This window comes from Ruditapes philippinarum, unplaced genomic scaffold (assembly GCF_026571515.1).
Source record: "Ruditapes philippinarum isolate M1 unplaced genomic scaffold, ASM2657151v2 ctg5968_1_1_1_1, whole genome shotgun sequence".
Classification (NCBI taxonomy): Eukaryota; Metazoa; Mollusca; class Bivalvia; order Venerida; family Veneridae; genus Ruditapes; species Ruditapes philippinarum.
In genome coordinates, this window is record NW_026863255.1 from 203,466 (window position 1) to 227,270 (window position 23,805).

The following is a 23,805-nucleotide window of genomic DNA, read 5'->3' on the forward strand; positions in this document are numbered from 1 at the left end:
TGTTATTGTTGACAGGTCTGCGTATATTGAGTTATTGTTTACAGGTCGGCGTATATCGAGTTATTGTTTACAGGTCTGCGTATATTGAGTTATTGTTGACAGGTCAGCGTATAATGAGTTATTGTTTACAGGTCAGCGTATAATGAGTTATTGTTGACAGGTCTGCGTATATTGAGTTATTGTTTACAGGTCGGCGTATATCGAGTTATTGTTTACATGTCAGCGTATATTTGAGTTATTGTTGACAGGTCTGCGTATATTGAGTTATTGTTGACAGGTCTGCGTATATTGAGTTATTGTTGACAGGTCAGCGTATAATGAGTTATTGTTTACCGGTCAGCATATATTGAGTTATTGTTTATGGGTCAGCTTATATTGTGTTATTGTTTACAGGTCAGCGTATATTGAGTTATTGTTTAGCAGGTCGGCGTATATCGAGTTATTGTTTACATGTCAGCGTATATTGAGTTATTGTTGACAGGTCTGCGTATATTGAGTTATTGTTGACAGGTCAGCGTATAATGAGTTATTGTTTACAGGTCAGCGTATATTGAGTTATTGTTGACAGGTCAGCGTATAATGAGTTATTGTTTACCGGTCAGCATATATTGAGTTATTGTTTATGGGTCAGCTTATATTGTGTTATTGTTTACGGGTCGGCGTATATTGTGTTATTGTTTACGGGTCAGCGTATATTGTGTTATTGTTTACAGGTCGGCTTATATTGAGTTATTGTTTACAGGTGAGCGTATATTGAGTTATTGTTCACAGGTCAGCATATATTGAGTTATTGTTTACAGGTCAGCGTATATTGAGTTATTGTTTACAGGTCAGCATATATTGAGTTATTGTTTACAGGTCAGCGTATATTGAGTTATTATTGTTTGGAGGTCAGCGTATAATGAGTTATTGTTTACAGGTCAGCGTTTATTGAGTTATTGTTTACAGGTCAGCTTATATTGAGTTATTGTTTACAGGTCAGCGTATATTGAGATATTATTTACAGGTCAGTGAATATTGAGTTATTATTGTTTGCAGGTAAGCGTATAATGAGTTATTGTTTACAGGTCAGCGTATATTGAGTTATTGTTAACAGGTAAGCGTATATTTAGTTATTATTTACAGGTCAGCGTATATTGAGTTATTATTTACAGGTCAGCGTATATTTAGTTATTATTTACAGGTCAGCGTATTTTGAGTTATTGTTTACATGTCAGCGTATATTGAGTAATTGTTTACAGGTCTGCGTATATTGAGTTATTATTTACAGGTCAGCATATATTGAGTTATTATTGTTTACAGGTCATCGTATATTGAGCAATTGTTTACATGTCAGCGTATATTGAGTTATTGTTTACAGGTCGGCATATATTGTGTTATTGTTTACAGGTCAGCATATATTGAGTTATTTTTGTTTACAGGTCAGCGTATAATGAGTTATGCGACAGCTGTATATGACTACGCAGCGACGGCAACAACACAGATCAACTTGAAGGCCGGAGACCGTATAGCGGTGCTCAGTAAAACAGGAAGTGATAAGGGATGGTGGAAAGGAGAACACCTGGCCACGCATAAAGTACTTTTTCTTTTCTTTTTACTGTTATAAAATTATTTTGTGATATAAATATTTAATGTTAAATTGTGAACATGTAACACACTTGTCACTTTCAGTGCTCCTTGAAGTTGACTCAGGAGTGTAAGATTTTTGAATTTTATGTTCTAAGGCTTTTTGATCTCATTTGAGATGCTTTAAGTTATTACACGAAAGTTTACCATTCAGTGTATCATTAAACTGTGGCCTTGAAATACACCTGCAGTAATATAGAATCATATAGAAATTATGATCTTACCAAGCAGTAGTAGTGGTGAACAATCTCAGCCAATCATGGCCATCGTCTATCATAACAAAAGAATGTAAGTAGTGTATAAGGCCAGTGGGTGCTGTGATGTATTACATCTTTCTAATCTTTATCTATCTTGTTTAGGTCGGCTATTTCCCATTTGCCTATGTGAGAGAAGAGGACGAAGAATGAAGCAACCCACCTTGATAAACTCGAGTCCCTAGACAAAAACATGGAATACTTCAGAGATGGTTTACCAAATGTTATAACATGAATACTTCAGAGATGATTTACCAAGTGTTATAACATTCAGAGATAATTCATTAAGTGATATAACATGACTACTTCAGAGATGGATTATCACATGTTATAACATGAATACTTTACCAAGTGTTATAACATGACTTTATCCAATTTTGCGGCCATACATTAAACTTTTATTATTTCATGATAAATGTAGAACATTGTTTGACAAAGTGACTCACTAAACTCTCTGTCAATATCAACTTCATATTTGAACAAGTTTTATTATATAAATGTCCAGCAGTTATATGGCTGTACACATAGATCAAAGTTTTTATGAAAACAATGTTGCATATACTACAGTCACTACAGACAGATATTATCATAAGCTATATATACTTGCTTTCTTCATATAGACAAATTTGCCTTATAAAATATTTTTCATTTTGAAAGAGTAGCATGTTAAAAAGCTTCCAACTTCAAACAAGGTGTAGCCTACAGTTGTATGGACTAAGGGTTTGATTGGATTTATTATTATTATCATGTTAAAATAATAGAGATAAGAAGAAAGTAGAGTGATGTTTGCTTATTTAATATAAATGGCACAGATAAAGAAGTAATCTGGGTTTTGTTTTGAAAATGAAGTGTGTTATGCGAATACCTCAGTTATTTTTTCAGCTTATTCCATTTTGACATTCTTTATTAACCCGTAATCAGCTGAATGTCTTAAATGGACTTGTCCATCTTTGAATTAGGAACAGTTCATTTAATGTTTTAAGGGATTTCAGAATCAAAATATAAAAATCAGGGTTTTTTTCCAGGATTTTGGGAACATGACCCATACCCATGGAATTGGTAATTTCAGCAATGTTTTGTTAAAAAAATGGGGGGAAAATGCACAACTTAAATTTTGCAATCATTAAATGAATGTAAAGAATCACTGTGTAGGATGACATCTTCAAATATTTAATCACCTTCACAGTGAAGAAGCCCTTATTTTCAAAGATTTTAGAATTTCTTATTCAATATTTCTGTTTTGTAACTTCAAAGTGGGAATTTTTTCCTGTGGATTGGGAAAATAATATACTTTTTTCAATTGGGAATATGACCGAATATAGGCTATAAGATAAACCCTGAAAATCAGGGTCAGACTGCATGGATGTGTCGGCTGATTTGGTTGTTTACTGGTTGTAAAGGCATGGGTTAAAGGTTATGGGTTAAAAATGGTTCGCTAGAGAAAAGTATCCTAGATATTAGTATGTTAAAGAAATATATTTTGTCTTTTTAAATTGAAATATCATCAGTCTGAATGGTGTTAATCATCTAATTAACACTGGTTTGGAGTTTCGATGTGTAGGATTTGACCACAAAGGCTGGTTAATTTTTTTGCATCAAAAGTACAAAACCGATGTTTAAAATAGCCAATAAACACCACTCAGACATTTATTATTTCGATTCTAACAAGACAAATTTAGTGAGATCACTAATTCTATTTTTTCAAGCCAAGATTACTTCCACTGCCGATTTTCATATAACGCTGTTCTTTTTCACACCCTTCTGTTGCTAAGGTATAAATATTATTGAACAAAAGAAACAATAAAAAGAAGTTTCACCTTATTATTCAAGAATTTTTTTCATATGACTGACTGGATTGTATGGTGTTAACATCGGTGCTCTATTAATCATTATTCTGGTGCCTCCATGAATGAGTTGCGTTATAGGTTAATGTCATTGTGTTGCTTACAAAGTGGCGCAGACTTTTGTTATATAAAATAAGTTGAAATCTGTGGCGTTCATGTATGCGAGATGTTATTTTAGCTTCATATGAAAAGAAATCATCATAAGAACAGAAAAGATCAATAATATTGTCTTATTGCTGTTCATTTCTTTTTTTCTTGAAATACCATTGTCTACTTTGATAAAAGAAAACATAACAAAGATATAAGGTATTTAATATTGGACTATATATATTTCATTGTTACATATGTAATATTGGACTATATATTTTTCATTGTTACATATATATATGTCATTGTTACACATGTAATATTGGACTATATATATGTCATTGTTACACATGTAATATTGGACTATATATATGTCATTGTTACACATGTAATATTGGACTATATATATATATATATGTCATTGTTACATATGTATTATTGGACTGTATATATGTCATTGTTACACATGTAATATTGGACTGTATATATGTCATTGTTACAAATGTAATATTGGACTGTATATGTCATTGTTACACATGTAATATTGGACTGTATATGTCATTGTTACACATGTAATATTGGACTGTATATATGTCATTATTACACATGTAATATTGGACTGTATATATGTCATTGTTACACATGTAATATTGGACTATATATATGTCATTGTTACACATGTAATATTGGACTATATATATGTCATTGTTACACATGTAATATTGGACTGTATATATGTCATTGTTACACATGTAATATTGGACTATATATATGTCATTGTTACACATGTAATATTGGACTATATATATGTCATTGTTACACATGTAATATTGGACTGTATATATGTCATTGTTACACATGTAATATTGGACTATATATATGTCATTGTTACACATGTAATATTGGACTATATATATATGTCATTGTTACACATGTAATATTGGACTATATATATATGTCATTGTTACGCATATCTCATTCTAGCAGGTTTATAAAAGGAGTTTAATTGTTACTTTTTCAAAGTTTCATTAAACCAATGTGGGATTTTGTGTTATCATTTAATTATGCTAAAATTGTTGGAATAATGAAATTTTTGTTCTGTTGTTTAAGCAGTTGCCAAAATCAAGTTGAAATTATTTGTTGTTTATTGTTTTGTACAAGGTATGTGATGAGATAGAGCTGTAATGTTATAGGGTAGATACAGTGTGAAATGTTCCAGTAGGTTTGACTACTACCCTGTGACATAAATGGAGAAGAAATCCTCCAAAATTTTACTGAAAATTAAATAATAACGGGTTTATTTTATTTTCCCATGTTACAGATAAAAATGTAAACACAGTATATACATCTGTCCTTATTCATTTTGTAAAACATTTATTTACCATAGAGTGATGTATTATTTGTATATGATATAAATGACTAATTGTGACAAATCAATTAATATATAAAAAGAATCATTATTTTGAATGTACTATAAATATATATATATATATAGATTTTGTGCATAATTTGTTCTGAATTGTCTCCCTTTTGGGCATATGCTGTGTAATCCCTGGGCATATGCTGTGTAATCCCTATGCCTATGTGCTCTCTTCATGTGTAATTATTAATGTAACATGCTCTCTGCCTGTGTTTATTTGTTACGCGTAAAACACACCATGCCGACTGTAACATATAAATTGTAACTCTGATTTTCTTTTTTTGTATTGAAAGTTAATGATAGGTAAAATGTGTAGTTTGTATCAGTATTGAAAATTATTCCCTTGGCATTTTAATGATACAAGATATATATAATGTTGTAATCTGGCGACAATCGTTCAAGTTCATTCCTATAAGAAAAAGAATTTTAAAAGTATTACCTCGGGTCGAATTCTTCTAGATAAATAAAAAAAAAAATTGAAATATTTGGGTTCTACTAAATCATTTATAAACTAAAGATATAGTAACTATATTCACTGTGTATGTATTATATTAAAATTGTGTCACAGGTGAATTTATTAGAAATAAAAGATGCTATATATTTTGATTGATCATTAATTCATACTGAATTTCAAACAATCTATAGATATTGTCCAACCGCTTGAGACAGCTTATATCCTAGAAAACTTTTGTTTTATCTCCCAACCCCCATTACATTGTCCAACCAGTTTATGCCTGAAAACATTTCTGTCACCACCAGTACTCCGGGATTTGTTGTCTTAAAATTGGATATGAAATATATCTAATTTACAGTTGTTCATAAAGATAGGATATGAAATACATCTAATTTACAGTTGTTCATAAACATAGGATATGAAATATATCTAATTTACAGTTGTTCATAAACATAGGATATGAAATATATCTAATTTACAGTTGTTCATAAACATAGGATATGAAATATATCTAATTTACAGTTGTTCATAAAGATTGGATATGAAATATATCTAATTTACAGTTGTTCATAAAGATTGGATATGAAATATATCTAATTTACAGTTGTTCATAAAGATAGGATATGAAATATATCTAATTTACAGTTGTTCATAAAGATAGGATATGAAATATATCTAATTTACAGTTGTTCATAAACATTGGATATGAAATATATCTAATTTACAGTTGTTCATAAAGATAGGATATGAAATATATCTCATTTACAGTTGTTCATAAAAGATAGGATATAAAATATATTCCATTTACAATTAAACCAAATTTCACATTGTTTTAGTCAATATTTAGGAATAATATTGTTTATATGATATAACATGGTGTGACTCTGAGTGATAATTCAGTTTAAAGTGGAACATATTTACAAAAGAGTTTTTGAAGAAACTACTTTATTTGTAACTATATCTGTGAAATTGAATTTAGATATGAAAAAAAAAATTATTGTCTATGATAATCAAGATGTTAATTCAATGTGTAAATTTGTAATATTAAAGTGAGATTATGCCCATGAGAATGTAAGTGAATAGGTTAAAATCAAAATAATTTGATGTTTTCCCAAAATTGTGTTCAATTTTATATATTTCAATGAAAAGATAAGATCAATAATCCACTTGACTGACGGAAAATTTTATAAATATTGTTCAGAATATATAAGGAGCATTCAATTATCAAAAAAGGGGTGGGGGCAGTCTTTATTAATGGGGTTGTTTTAATATTTTATCATATATATTTTACATTATCAAATATTGGTCAATCACCATTATAATATTAGTCAATCTTTTAGAAATATATGCTTAATTCAACTCAACATGACAGCAAAAACAAAACAAAAATTGAGCATAATGTCACTTTAATTTTGGGATTTTACAAAATACATTTTTCCTGCTGTTTTTCCTCTTAATCGTTATAAACATGTGGTGGCACATTTAAAGATAATGTTATATCAGTGATTCTATTATAATAATTATAATTCAGCTCCACTTTCTCTCGTTCCAACAACATCCAGTATTATAAATAAACTGAATTTCTTTATGAACATTTTTTAGTTACTGTATATATATATTTTTTTTTTTGTAATATAGTTTTTGCTCAAGACACAGTTTATGATATAAATGTATACGGTCAGTGTTTTCCCCACTTTAAGGATTACAAAAAATGAAAAATTGAGATTTTTTTTCTAGACTTTTCTTTTTGTGCCTAAGATGATTTAATGTCATGTTTCTGTTGATTATGAATGGCAATACTTTCTCTACCTAGTAAGTTATTTTACTTTGTGAATGCTTGCACTTAAACTTCAAGGGTATAAATCTATAATATAAATCTATATCTTATGAAATATTTTAATAAAATTTATCAACAGTAAAATTATATTGGTTCCATTATAATATGGTTGATTCCTGAAAAAGTTGTACCATAGAATGTCTCTGTTATTTAATACACATGAATAATGTACCTAAACAGAATGAAATGTTACGGAAAACAAATATTATTAAGGTTTAATCTGTTAAGCAATGTTTTTGTGCATGACTCATTCGCTTTTAAGGCAATAAATTACCATATTTATTTCATAACAAGCATTTTGGAAGAATAACTTAGTTAAACCAGAAATTTGTCACTCTCCTTGCCTCCAATAAATTGATTTGATCACTTCAGTTTTTGTATTTTCTTATGATCATTCAGTTTCATTAACCTGTCAATATACATACCTGATAGCACTGTTAATGCATATTATACTAAACTTAGATAGCTTTCTCCGCAGTACCTGTAAAATGATTGTAAATCAACATTTTTACAAGTGTAATTTATGTCATCATACAAAGTCCCACTAACTAGACGGATATGTCATAAGTTTGATAGAATAATGATATAATTGTTGTTATATATGTATATTTGACAGGTTAATGAAAACATATGAAAATAGAATCAATTTATACTGGATATGTCTGTAAAAATTCTAGAAAAACATCAAAATCTCAATTATTCTACATTTTTAAATTGTTACCAATACTGGCATATATAAGATGTTGAATGTTTCAATCATAATTATATTGTTTTGTCAATATTGACCCAAGACATTTGAATATTCAATGACATTTTGTCGGTAAATGTTGTTATTGTCATATTCCGAAGTAAAAATCATACATATATTTTAGTATGGCATAACGGTAAACATGGTTTATGTTTAAAGTTGCCGACACAACACTTGCCTAACTAGCCTCAGTTAAGACCTTTGGTTTCAAATTGAAGTTTATAGGTTCACATCTTCATGAACTTGACTACTAGATTTTTGTGCATGCCAACCACCCATTGTACAACTGTACAAATTGAAGTTATAAAAATTTACATATACATCTATATATCAAGGGTTTTTTTAAAGAAAAGACAAAAGAAATGGTTCATCCACTAATGCTGCATCTAATTAACAAAAAACAAAAACTTGAAGACATCTGAAAATAATGTTTTTTTGAGAATTCAAACTTGCATATGCTGTCATACTAACCACTAGGCTATCAAGACATTTGTATAAAATAAAGTATCGCAAACTTTCCTATTATTAAAAGTCGGTAAAGCATAATAAATTACAGAAACTAACAATAAAAATTAGGAAAAATAATGAGGTTCCGGTCAATATTGATAAACAATACCTGTCAATAGAGAAAAAATCACATTTTTTAACTAAATATAACTTTAGTAGATGTGAAAAATGTGTAGTTGGACCTTCATAGATGCTCAGTAAACATAAGACATTGGTTTAAATAAATGTGGTGAAATTGTCAAATTTAAAAACATTATGGTCAGTCATTTTGCTGTTCTTGTTGTTATGTTTTTTGTGGTGTTAAATGTTGGAGACATTTCAATATAGCTTCTATTCTGTATTTAGTCTTTTGTTTCACTTTTTCATTTGTAACGTTTTGTTACACTTTTGCATTTGTAAGGAACAATTTGTGTACATATATTTGCTATTCATTTACATTTTAAGTTTTTTATTGTTTCACACAGTATATATATATATACAATGTACATCTGTTGATTACATCTTTTTGTTTTAAAGAATATGTCTTCTTAAAGATATAGTGCTAACAAAAATATTAAAATGCAAAATCTGTATATTTTGTCTTTGTTATATCTTTCTTTGAAATACTAACTTTGATTTGTCAAAAACTTCAAATTTGACCATTTTCTATCCTGTAGATTTAAACTATCTCCTTGAATAAAAAAATGCTAAAAAATCTTTTTAATATCTTTCTGCAAAGCAAAGTTTATATAAATGGTCCCAGTCCGTCCATTCGTTAACACTTTTGTATCCGTCTCATTACTTTAACGGCTGAAAAAAAATTGAAATAACTTGGCACAAGTGATCACCATTATGTGACAATTTGGAAAACATAATAATTGGGTTGTTACCCCCAAGGTCAAGGTCACACTTAAAGGTCAAGTGTCCACTCCGCAACAATCAAGTCAGTACCCTCAAGGTCAGGATCTCACTCAAAAGTCCAATGTTAAACCTCAATTTTTCACATCCGCTCAATTCAAAGGTTTTAAAATTACAGCCTAACTTGCCCATGCGGCCATGTGTATTAAGCTACTTTTGTCCCATGCTAAATTACTTTGCACAAATGGTCATCATAATGACATGATGTGTGGAGGTCAATATTCAGGTTGCTATCCCGAAGGTCTAGGCCACACATTGAAGGCAAATGTTAAAAGTCAACAATTTTGTGCCCTCTTTAAAACTTTTTAACTACTGAAATTTTGTAATTATATTGGCACAAATGATCACCTACAGAGGGCAACAACTAGGTGGCTACCTCTAATGTCAAAGTTATAACATAACCAGCTGTCTTGTAATCCTCACCTGAATGATTTGTAAAACATGAAAACTATACAACAAATAATTTATAACTAGAGTCACAATCAAAGTATATATAGGATATTTGTTTGTTTTGCATGTAAGATTGAAATATAATTTCACTGAGTGAACACCAGATGCAATATTTTCACGAGTGGCGTAGCCACGAGTGAAAATATAATAGCTGGTGTTCACGAATGAATTATATTTCAATCTTATATGTAACACAAATAAATTTTCTTTTTATTTCATGCTTTTTAAGGAATTTTCAGTATTTTTTTACCGATTTTGCCGCGTAATGTCACGCATTCTCCTTTGTGATGTCATCATATCATGAAGTCACATCATCAATTTTGAAATATAGTTCTGTTAAATTTCTCTAATTTTGTTACATTTTTAACATGATAAATGATGACCTGGACTTTCTTTTCCTAAAGATTAAAAATTTATGCATGACGGCATTTATTTCTGTCTGTTATTCCATTTAGTTATGATTTTCTTTTCATCCGCATTCAGATATGGTCCGGCTACAGTGAAAATTATATTTTATAAATTTCACTAGTGGTTTATCAGAATATAATCATCTGATATATTACAATAAAACACTGGAAAGCATGAAATAATATATGTTAAAACAAAACATATTACTAAAGCCCACAGGACAGCAATTTTGCCTAAAGCATGTTACAACCAGATATGTCAATTTACGAAGTCTAAAATTACCCATGGTTTCTAACAAAATAAGAGGATCTTTGAAGGTATCCTGAATATGGATTATAATTGGTCAATGACTGAAACAAACTTTTGTGATGAACAAATTTGCTTATGATATGCATGGCACAACATCAAGGTCGTGGTTGATTTATGGTCAAGAAGTACACATTCATGTCTGCTATGGAGGGAGATTTAGCTGTCCTTCAGACTGCCTTGTTAAAAAAAAAAAGTGCAATGATATAATTTCTACAGATGACACTTACAGTTAATGTAAAGAAAAGCCAAGTACTACCAAGTTGTACAAAACCAAAGATAGATACATGAACCACATGTGTATATATGGCAATTGAATTTTAAGTATACCTAAGTTAAGAATCAATAGATATAAAAGGTAAACATTTAAGTACATGATTATGACATGCACTATTTCAGGGCACCCAAGTTGAACCACCAATGTTGGATAGCTTCCTAACAGCTTATTTAAAGTCTCTGGAAGCATTGATACCACAGCTGTGGGGGGCAAGAGGTGCAACCTTGATCACTGGGCCATTATAGGATACCACTAACTCCTGAATTACCAAGCAAATCAATAAATCATTCTCCCTTTGCACAACATTTTTTTTTCTTTTCCAAGAAGCTTTAAATATGCAGATATAGTAAGTACATCCGTCTATCATTTCAACGTAACAAATGTGTACAAATCAGACTAGAAACAAAGTAAACTTTATTATATTAAACTATAAACAGGGAAACAAACAACATTGTACATGTATACAAAATATAAATATATATGTCATATAAATCATATAAATGTTATTTCAACACAACTATAAATTATAGAAATAGTAGTTTGTAAATATCACATGTACGACAAACAAGACCTATCATATGACTGACCATTCTCAGTGGTCACTGGGACATATCTGGGACAAGACTATTCTCAGTGGTGACTGGGACATATCAGGGACAAGACTATTCTCAGTGGTGACTGGGACATATCTGGGACAAGACTATTCTCAGTGGTGACTGGGACATATCAGGGACAAGACTATTTTCAATGCTGGCTGGGACATATCAGGGACAAGACTATTCTCAGTGGTGACTGGGACATATCTGGGACAAGACTATTCTCAGTGGTGGCTGGGACATATCAGGGACAAGACCATTCTCAGTGGTGACTGGGACATATCTGGGACAAGACTATTCTCAGTGGTGACTGGGACATATCTGGGACAAGACCATTCTCAATGCTGGCTGGGACATATCTGGGACAAGACCATTCTCAGTGCTGGCTGGGACATATCTGGGACAAGACCATTCTCAATGCTGGCTGGGACATATCTGGACAAGACCATTCTCAATGCTGGCTGGACTTATCTGGAACAAGACCATTCTCAGTGATGACTGGGACATATCTGGGACAAGACCATTCTCAATGCTGGCTGGGACTTATCTGGAACAAGACCATTCTCAGTGATGACTGGGACATATCAGGGACAAGACCATTCTCAATGCTGGCTGGGACTTATCTGGAACAAGACCATTCTCAGTGATGACTGGGACATATCTGGGACAAGACCATTCTCAATGCTGGCTGGGACATATCTGGGACAAGACCATTCTCAGTGCTGGCTGGGACATATCTGGGACAAGACCATTCTCAGTGGTGACTGGGGACATATCTGGGACAAGACCATTCTCAATGCTGGCTGGGACATATCAGGGACAAGACCATTCTCAGTGATGACTGGGTCATATCTGGACAAGACCATTCTCAATGCTGGCTGGGACATATCTGGGACAAGACCATTCTCAGTGGTAACTGGGACATATCTGGGACAAGACCATTCTTGGTGGTGACTGGGACATATCTGGGACAAGACCATTCTCAATGCTGGCTGGGACATATCTGGGACAAGACCATTCTCAGTGATGACTGGGACATATCTGGGACAAGACCATTCTCAATGCTGGCTGGGACATATCAGGGACAAGACCATTCTCAGTGATGACTGGTTCATATCTGGGACAAGACCATTCTCAGTGGTGACTGGGACATATCTGGGACACGACCATTCTCAGTGGTGACTGGGACATATCTGGGACAAGACCATTCTTGGTGGTGACTGGGACATATCTGGGACAAGACCATTCTCAGTGCTGACTGGGACATATCTGGGACAAGACTATTCTCAGTGCTGGCTGGGACATATCAGGGACAAGACCATTCTCAGTGGTGACTGGGACATATCTGGACATGACCATTCTCAGTGGTGACTGGGACATATCTGGGACAAGACCATTCTCAATGGTGACTGGGACATATCTGGGACAAGACCATTCTCGGTGCTGGCTGGGACATATCTGGGACAAGACCATTCTCAGTGGTAACTGGGACATATCTGGACAATACCATTCTCGGTGATGACTGGGTCATATCTGGGACAAGACCATTCTCAGTGATGACTGGGACATATCTGGGACAAGACCATTCTCAGTGGTGACTGGACATATCTGGGACAAGACTATTCTCAATGCTGGCTGGGACATATCTGGGACAATACCATTCTCAGTGGTGACTGGGACATATCTGGGACAAGACTATTCTCAGTGATGACTGGGACATATCTGGGACAAGACTATTCTCAGTGGTGACTGGGACATTTCTGGGACAAGACCATTCTCAGTGGTGACTGGGACATATCTGAGACAAGACCATTCTCAGTGGTGACTGGGACATATCTGGGACAAGACCATTCTCGTGATGACTGGGACATATCTGGGACAAGACCATTCTCAGTGGTAACTGGGATATATCTGGGACAAGACCATTCTCGGTGATGACTGGGTCATATCTGGGACAAGACCATTCTCAGTGATGACTGGGACATATCTGGGACAAGACCATTCTCAGTGGTGACTGGGACATATCTGGACAAGACCATTTTCAGTGATGACTGGGACATATCTGGGACAAGACCATTCTCAGTGGTAACTGGGACATATCTGGGACAAGACCATTCTCAATGGTGATTGGGACATATCTGGGACAAGACCATTCTCAGTGATGACTGGGACATATCTGGGACAAGACCATTCTCAGTGCTGGCTGGGAAATAATATTACAAGAGAAGCAATTTGTGACCAGATAAATGGTCTGATGTAAGAATCATACATCAGTTGGCATACATGTATATTTCTCTTAATAACAAAAACAAAAATACTGACCTCACAATAATCAACAATGATAACTAGATACTAATCTCTTGTTGCTGGTCACATGACATTATCTCCAAGTTACTGGACAATAAAACAGGCTGAGCACCAACATTAAATAACTCAAGTTTACAAAGATTGACAAATCAGTTAAATTTAATACTAGAGTGAAAGATCTGAGATATTGACAAACAAAATTTATTATGACCAAAAAAAAGCAATCATGTAGTCAATATCTTCTTTGGTTATAAAATCTGACCATACATTTCACATGTAAAATTCACCAAAAAATCCATGCTAGATTAACAAGTCACCTCCAATTATAAACCAAAAAGCTTGTGTGAGGTTTCTATTGTAATAGATGATGGATAATGTTAGCAAATAAACTATGTGTTTTACTGACAACGATAGATGAACTAGTCATCAAATAGTCGAGTAAATACTTACAAAATAAGTCACTTAATTAACAGTTCCTGACCAATCAGATTGCGGCAAGCTTTATAAACTTCAATTCGAGTCAAAGGAATTAGTCTCAAACAGAATTTATAAGGGTTCCTTATATAAAAGTCCATCTGAAATTGATAATAATCAAGTTTAAACACCAGTTTCTCTAACAATTTGACTTGAATCATTGTTTAATAAAACTGACGTAGTTCCACATTCCGGTGGCTGATAGTAACTCAAACACTCGTCAATAATTTCATCAAGGGAGACCACTGATGGGCTGGTTTCATTAAGGGTGGTAATATCATTGTTATTGTCATCTTGAAGTAATGGTTCTGTGGGTGTGACAGGATTAAACATGGCAGCTTTATATGACTCCAAAGAGCAGCCGATAAATGACGTAGACACTAAATTATTGTTGTTACATTTCTTCTTTTTTGAAATTGGTGTCTGAAAAAAAGGAAAATAAATCAACAGCCTGTATGATTCCTAAAAACTAAAATTTACATGAACTCCCAAATTATTCATGAACTCCCACATTATTCATGAATTCCCACATTATTTATGAACTTCAACATTTTTGTGAACTCTGGTAATGCTTTCAACAAAAAGCCTTCAGCAAGCAGGAACAGTTTACTGCATTTTAGGATTTTTCTTATTACCAAAGATGCTTTTTTGCCTAAGGTCATTCAAACTCCAGTTTGGTCCTAAATGATGGTTTCTCAAATTATTGAACAAATACATCTATAAATTAATATTCATTGAAAATGAAATAATTTTCAAAATATGACCTTGATGTTCATTAAGGATATTCATGGTCATATTCACTTTAAGGCATTATGATGATGTTAGGGTTATTTTTGGGTTCAAATATTAATCATATAAGTGCATTAACAAACAGTTATACGAAATTGAAACAGCATTTCACATCTGACCTTGGCAGTCAAGGTCATTTTAAGGTGAAGATCATAAAATAAGTTTGAGGAAATTGTATTAACTCTGCAGCACAAATTTAGCGCAAATGTCAAGTTCAGACTCAAATGCCACAAAAGTAACTTTTAACATAAAAGAAATTACAAGCAGTTATTTGTTGTCTTTTTTATGTGTATAACATACAAGGTATTAGTGTAAAATTGTGAAGTTTTTTTGTATACGGAAGTTTTTGTATGCCTAGAAAACTTTTACAGGTAGGTGTTTAGTCTAGTTGGGTTTTGTTAAACATCGGAACTTGGTATATAGCAAGCTTACATGCAGACCTTGCTAATTGCAATTTGCCTATGAACCCCCTACAACCAAAGTCAGTTACTTAAAATAGAACAATGGTTGTCTCGTCAATTACTGTCATCCAGCAACATGATGAAGAGACATTACTTGAAATTGCTTTCATGCCCCCTAGGGTCAAGGTCAATGTTACTGTAAATATAATATCATTTTCCAATTTATAACTATAGTTAGGTAACAGGTATTGTTATGGAGATATTGTATTCAAAACTTAGTACATAACTATGTAACTATTGTTTGGTCTAGGTTCAATTGTTTTGGTTGATATGTCGTTAGGAATGAGTTATTTGATTAGTATGTTGACATGACATGAATAATTAGGATCTAACCTTGACCTTATTATGGTTACCTTTAAGGTCATGTCCCTGAATTTTGCTACAATTGCCCCAACTTTTTTCTTTATAGATGGATTAAATTCATACTTAGACAAAACAACATTTCTAACAGAATATACTTGTTATTTAAAATCCTGATGGTTTTAAGAGTTGACCCAGATAATACGAGGAGCCGTGACTTTACAAGAAGCAGAGATACTGGTGAGCAATAAATAAAATAAAATTGGTAACTGAAAAATGCCTCTTGCCTCACTGGCTTTATACATAATAAAATCAGCACACTAAAGTGTCATCAACAAGTACATGTTACATAAATGACACTATTGTTGTGGAAAAATAAAAAAATTCAAATCCTCGCTCCCAAAAGCTATAAAAGTGACATATTTCTGACCAGATCAGTGCTCTATTTTTTGTAAGTGATAAATAAAAAACTATTAACCTTTTGTCTAGCTGACGGCAACTTCACCGGAAATCTTCTGAAGATTTTATTGCTAGTATCACCAGGACAACTGTTTTTCTGCTTGATCTGAATAATGTGATGTTCTACATGCCACAGGTGTACACGTCTCCTCATACGTCTTACAGCCACCTGTACTCATGTTACATTATAATATATTTATCATTGTATCCTATAGTTACATATAAATATAGTTATATATGCCTCGTGTTACATAATATATTTATCATTGTATCATGTAGTTATAGTTATATATGCCTCGTGTTACTTAATAATATATTTATCATTGTATCCTATAGTTATATATTAGTTATATATGCCTTGTGTTACATAATAATATATTTATCATTGTATCCTATAGTTATATATAGTTATATATGCCTCGTGTTACATAATAATATATTTATCATTGTATCCTATAATTATATATAGTTTTATTTAATTTTACCCATGAAATATGGTGCTATATCAGTCAAATATATTTCATATTTTTTTAAAATAAATATGAAATATAAATATGAAAGTGGGCGGAGTCAAAACTCATATTCATTTAAGGGGACTTCTTTCGCCATTTTCTTTACAAAATCTGATAAATAAATAACAAATTTTTGTTGAATTTTGATTTGAAAACTATCTAGAATGATAGGAAATGGTCTAACTAAGAAAATAAATCCGAACACCAATATCTTTAATTCAGTCATTAACGCTGTACAGACGTTTAAAAGAGTTGTTTACGTGACGTCACAATGTAGCGCTAAATATCGCGTGCAAAACAAGACAATAATTATATTACTGCGCGCTGTACAATTGCAGTTGCGTAGCAAGCAAAGGGGTTCGTAACCATTTTCTTTGAAAATGAAATTAAATAAAAAGGTTTTTTTTTCGATTTTCGTGAAATATGGTATATATTTTCACTTAACATGATAAAATGCCACATATTTTCACTCGCCGTCCCGGCTCGTGAAAATATGTGGCATTTTATCATGTTTCGTGAAAATATATTCCATATTTCACTCAAACGAAAAAATATCCTCTTAATATATGCCTTGTGTTACATAATAATATATTTATCATTGTATCCTATAATTATATATAGTTATATATGCCTTGTGTTACATAATAATATATTTATCATTGTATCCTATAGTTATATATAGTTATATATGCCTCGTGTTACATAATAATATATTTATCATTGTATCCTATAGTTATATATAGTTATATATGCCTCGTGTTACTTAATAATATATTTATCATTGTATCCTATAGTTATATATAGTTATATATGCCTCGTGTTACATAATAATATATTTATCATTGTATCCTATAGTTATATATAGTTATATATGCCTTGTGTTACTTAATAATATATTTATCATTGTATCCTATAGTTATATATAGTTATATATGCCTTGTGTTACATAATAATATATTTATCATTGTATCCTATAGTTATATATAGTTATATATGCCTCGTGTTACTTAATAATATATTTATCATTGTATCCTATAGTTATATATAGTTATATATGCCTCGTGTTACATAATAATATATTTATCATTGTATCCTATAGTTATATATAGTTATATATGCCTCGTGTTACATAATAATATATTTAACATTGTATCCTATAGTTATATATAGTTATATATGCCTCGTGTTACTTAATAATATATTTATCATTGTATCCTATAGTTATATATAGTTATATATGCCTCGTGTTACTTAATAATATATTTATCATTGTATCCTATAGTTATATATAGTTATATATGCCTCGTGTTACTTAATAATATATTTATCATTGTATCCTATAGTTATATATAGTTATATATGCCTCGTGTTACTTAATAATATATTTTATCATTGTATCCTATAGTTATATATAGTTATATATGCCTCGTGTTACATAATAATATATTTATCATTGTATCCTATAGTTATATATAGTTATATATGCCTCGTGTTACTTAATAATATATTTATCATTGTATCCTATAGTTATATATAGTTATATATGCCTCGTGTTACATAATAATATATTTATCATTGTATCCTATAGTTATATATAGTTATATATGCCTCGTGTTACATAATAATATATTTATCATTGTATCCTATAGTTATATATAGTTATATATGCCTCGTGTTACTTAATAATATATTTATCATTGTATCCTATAGTTATATATAGTTATATATGCCTCGTGTTACATAATAATATATTTATCATTGTATCCTATAGTTATATATAGTTATATATGCCTCGTGTTACATAATAATATATTTATCATTGTATCCTATAGTTATATATAGTTATATATGCCTCGTGTTACTTAATAATATATTTATCATTGTATCCTATAGTTATATATAGTTATATATGCCTCGTGTTACATAATAATATATTTATCATTGTATCCTATAGTTATATATAGTTATATATGCCTCGTGTTACTTAATAATATATTTATCATTGTATCCTATAGTTATATATAGTTATATATGCCTCGTGTTACATAATAATATATTTATCATTGTATCCTATAGTTATATATAGTTATATATGCCTCGTGTTACTTAATAATATATTTATCATTGTATCCTATAGTTATATATAGTTATATATGCCTCGTGTTACTTAATAATATATTTATCATTGTATCCTATAGTTATATATAGTTATATATGCCTCGTGTTACTTAATAATATATTTATCATTGTATCCTATAGTTATATATAGTTATATATGCCTCGTGTTACTTAATAAATATATTTATCATTGTATCCTATAGTTATATATAGTTATATATGCCTCGTGTTACTTAATAATATATTTATCATTGTATCCTATAGTTATATATAGTTATATATGCCTCGTGTTACTTAATAATATATTTATCATTGTATCCTATAGTTATATATAGTTATATATGCCTCGTGTTACTTAATAATATATTTATCATTGTATCCTATAGTTATATATAGTTATATATGCCTCGTGTTACATAATAATATATTTATCATTGTATCCTATAGTTATATATAGTTATATATGCCTCGTGTTACTTAATAATATATTCATCATTGTATCCTATAATTATATATAGTTATATATGCCTCGTGTTACATAATAATATATTTATCATTGTATCCTATAGTTATATATAGTTATATATGCCTCGTGTTACATAATAATATATTTATCATTGTATCCTATAGTTATATGTGCCTGGTGTTACAATATATGTTTAAAGTTTATCCTACATGCAGTTACATATAGATATACAGTCGAACTTCTTTCGCTCGAACTCGGAGGGTCTGTGAAAATTTGTTCGAGAGATCGGTAGTTCGAGCCAACTGAGGTTGAACTATTATTACCTAAAGGTTTTCCAGCTTACATAGGTCAAATGATAAATACGTCAATATAATTGTTGTTAGAACATCTGTTTGTCGAATACATCATATTAAGAATTATTATACTATTGAAAACAATATTAACGGTACACTGTGTTAATCTATATTTATGCATATTGTAATTGGTTGAGTTCAATTGGGCGATCTTTATCCAAACTGTGAACAATGTTCAAAATATATTTATATGTCTATTATGGAATTAATTTTATTTTAAACAATGAATTCATTAAATATAAAAAATAACATTTTACAGCAGCAAATATTTGTAGTCATTTACTAAAATAAACACGTACAAGTATCATTCTATAAATAAATTACACTGACAATTCACGATACATGAACCACGGTTGTAATTAAAGCCGTCCGGGTAAACGTCATTTATTTATTGACTTTTGCGCATTTCAGAAGTCGTTTTCTTTTTATCGTTACTAAAGACGGCAAATATACAATTTTATCATAACAAACAAGAAACATGGCAATGCCATGAAACCAGGTTTTCAATTATCACCATTGTAGATAAATATGTTGTATTTGAAATACAAATACAAGCAACAAACAATGTAACTATGTGCAATGTAAAACATGAATAATGTAGGAGGAATTGCCACAGAGGAAGTGTTCACTATAATTATATTCTGTATAAGGAAACTAGAACTCCGCGAGTCGGATGTGTCGCCTTGTGAACAATGTAATGGCCAGGACAAAAATGAAATATGAAAAATAACAAAGGGCAATAACTAAAAAAATAATAAGTGCAGAGCAGCAGTTTCTGTGCACTGCACTTCTTATCAATAAGATCTATCATTCTATGATGTTTCAAGTCCATAGCTTTCATACTTGAGGAGAAATGACAAGGACAAAATTAAAGTATGAAAATAAACAAAGGGCAGTAACTCAAAAAATAAATAAATGCAGAGTACCTGTTCTTGTGCACTGCACTTCTTCTTAATGAGACCTATCATCCTATGAAGTTTCAAGTCCATGGCTTTTATACATTAGGAGAAATGGCCCGGACAAAATAAAGTATGAAAATTAACAAAGGGCAATTACTCAAAATTAGGAAGTGCAGAGTACCTGTTCTTGTGCACTGCACTTCTTCTTAATGAGATCTATCATCCTATGAAGTTTCAAGTCCATAGCTTTTTTAGTTGAAGAGAAATGGCCCGGACAAAATTAAAGTATGATAAACAGGATTTTCAATGTTAATGTCACTGTGACCTTGACCTTGGAGCCAGCCATGCGGAACATGCGTTCTGCACGTCATCTTGATGTGGTAAACATTTGTCTGAAGTTTCATCAAAATTCTTCAAAGGGTTGAAGAGTTACAGAGCGGACAGGATTTTCAATGTTAATGTCACTGTGACCTTGACCTTGGAGCCAGCCATGCGGAACATGCGTTCTGCACGTCATCTTGATGTGGTAAACATTTGTCTGAAGTTTCATCAAAATTCTTCAAAGGGTTGAAGAGTTACAGAGCGGACAGGATTTTCAATGTTAATGTCACTGTGACCTTGACCTTGGAGCCAGCCATGCGGAACATGCGTTCTGCACGTCATCTTGATGTGGTTAACATTTGTCTGAAGTTTCATCAAAATTCTTCAAAGGGTTGAAGAGTTACAGAGCGGACACAATTTCGTTTGACACGCCCGCCCATCCGCATTTTCAATGTTAATGTCACTGTGACCTTGACCTTGGAGCCAGCCATGCGGAACATGCGTTCTGCACGTCTCTTTGATGTGGTAAACATTTGTCTGAAGTTTCATCAAAATTCTTCAAAGGGTTGAAGAGTTACAGAGCGGACAGGATTTTCAATGTTAATGTCACTGTGACCTTGACCTTGGAGCCAGCCATGCGGAACATGCGTTCTGCACGTCATCTTGATGTGGTAAACATTTGTCTGAAGTTTCATCAAAATTCTTCAAAGGGTTGAAGAGTTACAGAGCGGACACAATTTCGTTTGACGCCCGCCCATCCGCCCATCCGCCCATCCGCCCAGCCGCCCATCCGCCCATCCGCCCATCCGCCCGCCATACCCCAATCTAATAACCAGGATTTTCAAAATTGAAAACCTGGTTAACAAATCTGTTACAACACCTTTTATTTTGTATCAATAAACCTTAATTGCCTTTGTCACGATCACGAGGTGTTAAAAACATGTGTCACCGATTGTCAATTATTTAGAACATGTCGACCTGCAACTTTTGTTGTCTGTTTGTGTGCGACCGAAAAGGTGTGATTTACACTATATTTCTGCCGAAGGGACCAGAGATCATGTTCGAGAGTTTGAGCGATGGGTGTTCGAGCGATCCGAGGTAGAACAATATATTATTATATAGGAATTTTGCCGGGACTGGACTATGAGTTCGAGCGAAAGGAGGTATTCGAGCGATCCGAGTTCGAGCGAACGAAGTTTAACTGTATATACATGGAATGAAAACTATATTGTAGAACAAATTGCGCTATGCAGAAATATTTCATTGCATTAAACAATGGGATCTGACCAGATTTGTTTTCATGAATTTCTTACCAGTGTTAGCATGATAATTATACTACCGCCAAGGGAGATAATACAGTACACTTACAAACATCCATATAGCGTACAGCATGACGGAGCAGACGGTCAAAATAATTAGAACTGCTGCTGGCCCCGGCTTGTGCTCATCTGTCAAACGTTTAGCAAACACAAGACATAGTACAGCAACAGCAAGGACAAGACCTGCGAGGGTAACCAGTATCACTATATCCTTCACTATCAACAGTCTGTCTTCTTTCAACGTCGGTTCCTGCATGTACTGTAAATAATAACATACATGTATACTCTATTATATCATTGAAATATCTGTCCTATATGAGACGATTATAGTTATAAGCAGTAAGAACATATAATTTGTGACTGACTTAAACATACTTAATGTCTAAAGCTTTACTGTTACGAGTCATTTTGAATGATGTTTACAGAAATTGTAAGACGCTTGTTTCGGTATTGATTCTTCCTAGAAGTTTAGTATTTAAACAATACGAGAATTTAAAGGGCAAATGCAACGGAAATCATGTCGGCTAAACGCATTTTAAGATAAAGTAAAGCAGGCAAAATTTTATCATCATTATGCAAAGAGAGGAAATAATACATTATTAAAGGCTTAATGAATCGAAATTGTGAAAATTTCATCAGAATTGTGAACGGGTCCGTTGGAACCAGTTTCAGAAAATTGTGAAGGTCCTTTTTGTGATTGTGAATGGGTCCCTTATTGGGTACCATTTATATAGGGAAAAAAATCGCTGAATCATAAATGTTGGTATCTTAAAGTGATAGTAACATATATACCCATTTTAATGGTCGAGGTTTTTTCTGTACGATAAACTGGAACTGACAGATTTCACACTTTGTTGTATTTGAAGATCCGAGCCATCTCTCTAGACATGATACGTGTAGCATACCCATGGTTCCGGCACAATGACACGGTGACACAAGCTTCTCCATACTGCCGTCCTCGTGACATATACGACACATGTTACACTCGGAGAAATTAAATATACTGAAATATATCAAGATATGAATCTCACTGTGTTAACCTCTTATGATCACATTGTATTAACCTCTTATGATCACACTGTATTAACCTCTAATGATCACACTGTGTTAACCTCTAATGATCACATTGTATTAACCTCTTATTATCATACTGTGTTAACCTCCTATGATCACACTGTAATAACCTCTAATGATCAGATTGTATTAACCTCTAATGATCATACTGTGTTAACCTCTAATGATCACACTGTGTTAACCTCTAATGATCACACTGTGTTAACCTCTAATGATCACACTGGGTTAACCTCTAATGATCA

At 32.1% G+C, this 23,805-nt stretch overlaps 2 protein-coding genes across 9 annotated transcripts in view; one reads left to right on the plus strand and one right to left on the minus strand.

The window, feature by feature from the left end:
- Positions 1-5,307, plus strand: part of LOC132721628 (proto-oncogene vav-like) — a 77,263-nt gene extending 71,956 nt beyond the window's left edge. For 7 of the 8 annotated variants that reach the window (XM_060705952.1, XM_060705950.1, XM_060705954.1 and 4 more), the window contains 2 exons: positions 1,422-1,576; positions 1,986-5,307. In XM_060705952.1, coding sequence (XP_060561935.1) covers positions 1,422-1,576; positions 1,986-2,033 — 203 coding nt within the window. In that variant the 3' untranslated portion in view covers positions 2,034-5,307. The remainder of the gene's footprint in view (positions 1-1,421; positions 1,577-1,985) is intronic. The other variant, XR_009624489.1, reaches the window with a different exon arrangement.
- An 8,747-nt stretch (positions 5,308-14,054) lies between these two features.
- On the minus strand, positions 14,055-23,492 carry LOC132721625 (E3 ubiquitin-protein ligase MARCHF8-like; the record flags this gene model as incomplete). The annotated part of the gene is given in 4 exon segments (XM_060705945.1): positions 14,055-14,915; positions 16,521-16,670; positions 22,539-22,748; positions 23,282-23,492. Coding segments are annotated over 4 exon segments (871 nt in total), but the record flags the coding sequence as incomplete, so codon positions are not given.
- Positions 23,493-23,805: the final 313 nt, after the last annotated feature.